Below are 7,178 nucleotides of genomic sequence, written 5' to 3'. Positions count from 1 at the left end.
TAATGGGCTCTTCAAAATAGCAGAGAAAGGTGTGACATGATCCAATGGCTGGAAGTTGAAGCTCCACAAATTCAGACTGGAAATAAGGCTTACATTCTTAAGTGAGACTAATTAACCATTAGAACAATTTACCTGGGTCGTGGTGGATTTTCTATCTCTGACAAATTTTAAATCAAGATGGGATGTTTTTCTCAAAGATCTGTTCTAGGAACAATTGTGGGGCAGTTCTTCGGCCTGTGTTATACAAGAGGCCAGACTAGATGATCACAATGATCCCGTCTGGCCTTGAAATCTATTAACTATGAACCTGCCTCGCTCAGGCTGGAAGGGAACTTGGGAGAGAACTGGAGGAGGCAGCTGCAGGAAGTGGGATTACAGAGAAGCCAGGGAGGGTGGAATCCTTCTCCCTGCTGCATGTGGCAGGTGCAGAGGTGCTGGAGATCTACAGTATGCCCCAGTGGGGGTGGGAGAGGACTGCAAACCCCTAGACAAAGCCATTCAGCAGTGCCCAGTATACTGTGATCCAGGCCAGAACGTCACTCAGGAAAGGCACAGTCTCTTCACTAGAGGCTGGCTGCCACATGAGCCCCTGGAGCATGTCAAAGATGCACAAGTGTTGCCATCTCTTGTGATTTTTTGGTGAGTCTTGTGATGTTTGATGTTGTGATTGAAGCACCAGATCCTGGAGTCCTGTGATTATGGGAGAATTTCAGCTTTCATTTTTAAAAAGTGATTTCCTAGTCCCCTGGGTGCAGAGAAAAGCACCCCAAGTCCAGCAGGTAAACAGAGACCCCAACTTACAATTTTTTAAAACTCTAATGATTGGGGGGGGCTGGTTTTGTTATTTTGGAGCTCAGGGGGCTGGCAAATCTGCAGGCCTATGTAATAAAGCTAAATCATGTGAAATGAAACGATTAACAGATGGACTAATCAGTGGCCATATTATTTGAACAGGAGTACTTGTGGCACCTTAGAGACTAACAAATTTATTAGAGCATAAGCTTTCGTGGGCTACAACCCACTTCTTCGGATGCATATAGAGTGAAACATATATTGAGGAGATATATATACACACATACAGAGAGCATGAACAGGTGGGAGTTGTCTTACCAACTCTGAGAGGCCAATTAAGTAAGAGAAAAAAAACTTTTGAAGTGATAATCAAGATAGCTCAGTACAGACAGTTTGATAAGAAGCAAGTGTGAAAATACTTACAAGGGGAGATAGATTCAATGTTTGTAATGGCTCAGCCATTCCCAGTCTTTATTTAATCCTGAGTTGATTGTGTCTAGTTTGCATATCAATTCCAGCTCAGCAGTCTCTCGTTGGAGTCTGTTTTTGAAGTTTTTCTGTTTTAAGATAGCCACCCGCAGGTCTGTCATAGAATGGCCAGACAGGTTGAAGTGTTCTCCCACTGGTTTTTGAGTATTATGATTCCTGATGTCAGATTTGTGTCCATTAATTCTTTTGCGTAGAGACTGTCCGGTTTGGCCAATGTACATGGCAGAGGGGCATTGCTGGCACATGATGGCATATATCACATTGGTAGATGTGCAGGTGAACGAGCCCCTGATGGTATGGCTGATGTGATTAGGCCCTATGATGATGTCACTTGAATAGATATGTGGACAGAGTTGGCATCGGGCTTTGTTACAAGGATAGGTTCCTGGGTCAGTGTTTTTGTTCAGTGATGTGTGGTTGCTGGTGAGTATTTGCTTTAGGTTGGGGGGTTGTCTGTAAGCGAGGACAGGTCTATCTCCCAAGATCTGTGAGAGTAAAGGATCATCTTTCAGGATAGGTTGTAGATCTCTGATGATGCGCTGGAGAGGTTTTAGTTGGGGGCTGAAGGTGACAGCTAGTGGTGTTCTGTTATTTTCTTTGTTGGCCCTGTCTTGTAGGAGGTGACTTCTGGGTACTCGTCTGGCTCTGTCAATCTGTTTTTTCACAGCTTATGCTCTAATAAATTTGTTAGTCTCTAAGGTGCCACAAGTACTCCTGTTCTTTTTGCGGATACAGACTAACACGGCTGTTACTCTGAAACCTGTCATATTATTTGAGGTATAACTGATAACAAGGTGACCGGGCTATAACCATGGCAGGTGGCTGGGGCCAGGAAATAAAGATCATACTCCAGTGTGTGGTACCCTTATTCCCTCCTAAGCCAGGGGTCAGCGAGCCCTGAGTGCGCTACATGGGGACAGCACCATTCAGTGAGGAGACGACCTTGCTGCCCCCACAGCCAGCAGCAAATGGGGAAGCAGCTCTCCTCAGGGCCATGTGTCCCCTGACACAACCTCCCTCAGCTCGTCACTCACCTAGACTCGGGGTGCAGCGGAAGGCCTGTCAGTAGAGGTGTTGGGGCCACAATGGACCTGAGGACGGGAGACCTCACTGCAACTGGGCGCTATGATCTCCAGCCTGGGCAGACAGACTCGCACTAGCTCTGCCAGTGCCCAGAGCTCAGACCCAGGGCTCAGGCCAGCTTGGAGCAGGTGGCTAGCCGGAGCTGCTGCCAGCGCTGCAAAGACCACGCCGCTCTTTTTAATGCACTAGCTCGAGCTCGTGGTGTGGGCTGGGAGCCTCACGCCCATCTGCAGTGCACTGAGACCTCAAGGGTGGCCCCAGCCTGGCCCCTGCCATCCCCAAGGGGATGATCCTTCATTTCCCCAGTAGCCTGCCTGCTGCCTCACCCGGCAAGCCCTGTGCCCCAGTCTTCCTCAGCAGAGTCTCACTGCCCATTCCAGACTCCTACCTTCCCAGGCCAAAAGGGTCACTGTGACAATCGAGCCTGACCTGCTATATAACACAGGCCGGAGACATGCCCCACAGTCATTCCCAGAGCAGAGCTTTGAGAAATACAGCCCATCTTCACTGAAAAATGGTCAGTACCTCAGATTACACCTGGGGATTACAGTGGACAAGAAACTGGATATGAGTCAGCAGTGTGCCCTCGTTGCCAAGAAGGCTAACGGCATATTGGGCTGCATTAGTAGGAGCATTGCCAGCAGATCGAGGGAAGTGATTATTATGCACAGGCCGGGGGTGCAGTTCTGGAGGGGGGGTCGTGGGGTGTGTGAGGAGCACAAGCTGGGGGTGGAGTTCTGGAATAAGGGACCTGGGGTGTGTGGGGAGCACAGGCTTGGGGTGGGGTTCCAGAGGAGGGATGTGGGGGGGGGGGTGGAGCACAGGCTGGGAATTGGGTTGGGCTCTGGAGGAGGGGATGTTGGGTGTGTGGGGAGCACAGGCCATGGGTGGGTCTCTGGGGCGGGATGTGGGATGTATGGGGAGCACTGGCCCGGGCGGGTAGTTCACGACAAGTGTTGCTACTGTAACAGGCCTGCACCCCTGATGCTGGAGCCCCCCATCCATCCCCTGCCCCATACCCCATAGCTGCCTACAGCACCCGTGAACGAGCTGCTGTGAGGCGTGGGCCACAGGCTCAGCCCGCGTTCGTTCGACGGGGAAACGAGACACGGCACAGCAGGGCTTGGAGCAGCTGCAGTTTAATGTAGAAAATCGCACTCATTTATTAACATTTCACATCGGCAGGAAGATCACAGCCTGGCCCCCAGTCTGCGGAAGGGGGCTCCCATGTCACTCTGGGGCACAACCCCCTTCCAGCACTCTCCTGGCATCCCAGTGCCCCTGCTCGCACCGCCCGTCCTCCTCCTGGCACTCCCAGCCCCCAGAGACACTCTGCTGTCATCAGCGGAGCTCTGCCCCATGCTCCAGCTCTCGGGAGCAGCCTATGGGTCTCCACTGGGGAAGCAAATCAGCCACAGCTAAGGGGGCCCCTTCCCAGAGGTGAGCCCTGGAGCTGCCTGGTCTAGTCTGTATAATTGGGAGCCAGCATCAGGCCACAGGATGTGCCCAGTGCCTGGTTAGGTGCCTGCTGCAGTGGCTCTTCCCCTCCCCAGGGATGGCAGCCCACAGGAGCTGTAGCCAGCTGATTGCTCTGGGCAGCCTCCAGGCTGTTCCCGTTGGTCAGGGTGCAGCTCCCCTGTTCCAGTCTCAGCCGGAGCAGGACATGGGCGGCAGCCGGCTCCCAGAGAGGGTGTGTGCCACCAGAGGAAGCACCTTTCCTTTCTGCTCTTGCTCAACCTGCCTGGCTCTGCTCCCACCTCCCAAACCGGTTTGCCCAGCTGGGCCACTGACATCCAGTCGCCAGCACTGCCCCTCCTGCGGGTGCCGCTGACATAGAAATCACAGGTGCAGCTAAACAAATACAGGCCTGAGAATGGGTCAAAGCAGAAACACAGGGCAGGGGTGGGCCGGCGGGAAACAGCTCCCTGCTCAGCAGCCCAGCCCCTCAGGATGGGCCCTCTGAACCAAGCACTGTCTGATGGATATTAAGAGCAGGCCAGAGCCCTGTCTCCACTCGGAGCGTTGGCCAGTATGGCTCTATAGGTACAGCCACAGGGGCAAACCTCCCAGGGGAGCTGCAGCTTGTCCCAGCAAGCGTGCTGTAGCCAGTACAGCTTATCCTGGCTCCCTGAGAGAAACAAGCTATGCTGGTATTCCTGCGCCTTCTCTGCAGCTTTTGCCAGCACAGAAATGTGGTTCAAATCACACCCCTACGTGACACTGCGCTACCAGCAGAAGTTTCTAGTGTAGACCTGGCCAGAGCCACCAAGAGCAAGACAGACCCCTAGCGAGTGAGACAGAGACACGCACTGAACGACAACACAGAAACTCAGAGACACACCCAGAGACCCAGCCACGGAGACATGACGCACACCCAGCCGGAGACACTGACAGACACGTGGACACACAAAGGGGCCCTGTTGCAGTTTCACTCTAATAAAGCAGTCTCAGACTGAAAGCTGTGCAAGGGCCCGTCCGAAATGCCAGCACCTGCTGGAGACCCGAGTTCTGGTGCTGGAAGGAGGCCTAGAGGCCCCCACCCTTCCCTCAGGCGCTGCAGGGGAGGAATGGCAACGCCTGGGCCTTGCTGCAGCTTTCCTTCCTCTGCAGGGGCTGGGCTGGGAGGACCTGCCCTGCCCCAGCGTCATCTCTCTGTCCCCCTGAAGCATGGTGCTGCCAGAGCAGTCAGGGACGGTTTTAATCTATTCTCCATTTTAACTCGGATTAAAGAACCAGCTGAAATCTCAAGGGAAACAGAGAAGCACCTGCAAACTCTCTTACTACCCTCCCCCCGCCCCCCTCCCGCAGCTCTGCCTCCTGCGAGGGGGCTGGCTGACAACGCCGGAGCTAGCCGGGCCTTGGGGAGATGCCCAGCAGAGCCCCGACTGGCAGCCAGGTCCAAGCCCGGGCTGGCTTCGCTCGGTGACCTCTGGGCTCTGGCACAAACAAGCTGCAGTGGCAGATTCTTAGCACTGGGGCCTGTGCAGCCGCTCACCAGCTGCACCTGTCAGCCAGGGATGTGCTGAGGGCGTGTCTGAGCAGCCAGCCAGCCCTGGCACCGTGAGGCTTCTGTTCTCAGGAGGCCGAGCCGCTCTGCCAAGGCCCCCGCTCACGGAAAGGCCACAGTCTTCTCCTTAGGGAAGCTCCTTGCCAGCTTCTGTCTGTGTTCAGCCATCAGGTCCAGGGCCACAGGGGGGAGAGGTGGGCTCAGGCAGAGGCACAAGGTACAAGCAGAGCAGTGGGCTGGATCTGGACAGGATGGCAGCTCCTTGATTGTCTTGTTGGGGTGGGCGGGGTGGCCCCCAGGGTGGGGGAGGCACAGAGCACGCACGGTCCCTAGACGTAGTTGCTGGCCGGCACCGAGCGAGCAGCCGTGTACTTGGCAGAGTAGGGTTTCTCATTCCGGGGGGGGCAGCTGCAGCAGAGCAGGGCCCCCCCGATGAGCAGGAGAGCAGATGCAGCCCAGCCGATGTACAGGGAGGCCCCCAGCTCTCTCTTCTGCGCCTCGGTGACCATAGGGTTGTAGAAATCCCGGATGATGTTGTTGGCTGACCAGGAGACCGGGATGAGGATCATGATGCCAGCAATGATGAAGATGATTCCAGAGACGATCATGACCTTGGCTTTGGCAGAAGCGTCCTCCACACAGTTGGTGCATTTCCCTCCAATGATGGCCAGGAGGAGGCCCAGCACGGCCAGCACGATGGCGATCACCACCAGGGCACGAGCCGCCTGCAGGTCCTGGGGCAACGCCAGCATGGAGTCGTAGACCTTGCACTGCATCTGGCCCGTGCTCTGCACCACGCAGTTCATCCACAGCCCCTCCCAGATGATCTGAGCCACCACAATGTTGTTCCCGATGAAGGCCGTCACCCTCCACATGGGGAGCCCACAGCACAGGATGGTGCCCAGCCAGCCAATGACAGAGAGGGCAATGCCCAGCACCTGAAGCCCCATAGAAGCCATCACTCCCTGCTCTCTGCCTCGCACGAGCCCAGACAGAGCTGACTGGTGTCCCTGGAAGCGGAGGTGCAGTGCTCCACGGCTGGACCATTCGGAGAAGTTATATGCCTTTGCAGTGGGTGGAGTTTCATCCCCCTTGCTCCATCCACTTTGCACAGACAGAATGTGTAAAACCAGTTCCCCAGGATTCCTGGGCTCTGCATTCTCACCACAGCAGTGATGCTCCAGGACAGATTACAGAGGGACCAGCTCTCACGCCCTGCCATGGAGGCTGCTCCCAGGGGCACACAGCCGGGCTGCCTTACACCTCCCACCATTTGTCCTAAATTAGGATTTTCCCCATCTTTGCTAAAGTTCCATCTGGAAAGAGCCCCCCAGGGAATGGGCGGGGGGGGGAAGCAGGCTCTGCAGGTGGAGGGGAGGAAGCTTGCAGAGAGGGTCTAAGTCAATGGTTCTCAAACTTTAGTACTGATGACCCCTTTCACATAGCAATCCTCTGTGTGCGACCCCCCCTTATACATTACAAACATTTTTTTATATATTTAACACCATTATAAATGCTGGAGGCAAAGTGGGGTTTGGGGTGGAGGCTGACAGCTTGTGACCCCCCATGTAATAATCTCGTGACCCCCTGAGGGGTCCTGACCCCCAGTTTGAGAACCCCTGGTCTAAGGAGTCTGGGCTCTATTCCCAGCTCTGCCATTGACCCACTGTGTGATTTTGGCCATGTCGTGCCTCAGTTTCCGCCCCCTGTAGAATGGCGCTCCCGGGGGTCACTGCTGTGATAGGGTTGGGCTCTCCACAGCTGTCACTGACTACCTTCTGGGCCCCTCCCCACTGGGCAGCACAGC

At 55.1% G+C, this 7,178-nt stretch overlaps 1 protein-coding gene across 1 annotated transcript; it reads right to left on the bottom strand.

Moving 5' to 3' along the window:
* Window positions 1–5,700: 5,700 nt before the first annotated feature.
* Window positions 5,701–6,330, bottom strand: LOC135890841 (claudin-4-like). Its single transcript, XM_065418300.1, has one exon. It carries the CDS (start codon window positions 6,328–6,330, stop codon window positions 5,701–5,703), a length of 630 nt encoding a protein of 209 aa, XP_065274372.1.
* Window positions 6,331–7,178: the final 848 nt, after the last annotated feature.

The sequence above is a fragment of the Emys orbicularis genome, chromosome 17 (genome assembly GCF_028017835.1).
Source record: "Emys orbicularis isolate rEmyOrb1 chromosome 17, rEmyOrb1.hap1, whole genome shotgun sequence".
NCBI lineage: Eukaryota > Metazoa > Chordata > Testudines > Emydidae > Emys > Emys orbicularis.
This window is presented reverse-complemented; position numbering and strand designations above follow the sequence as displayed.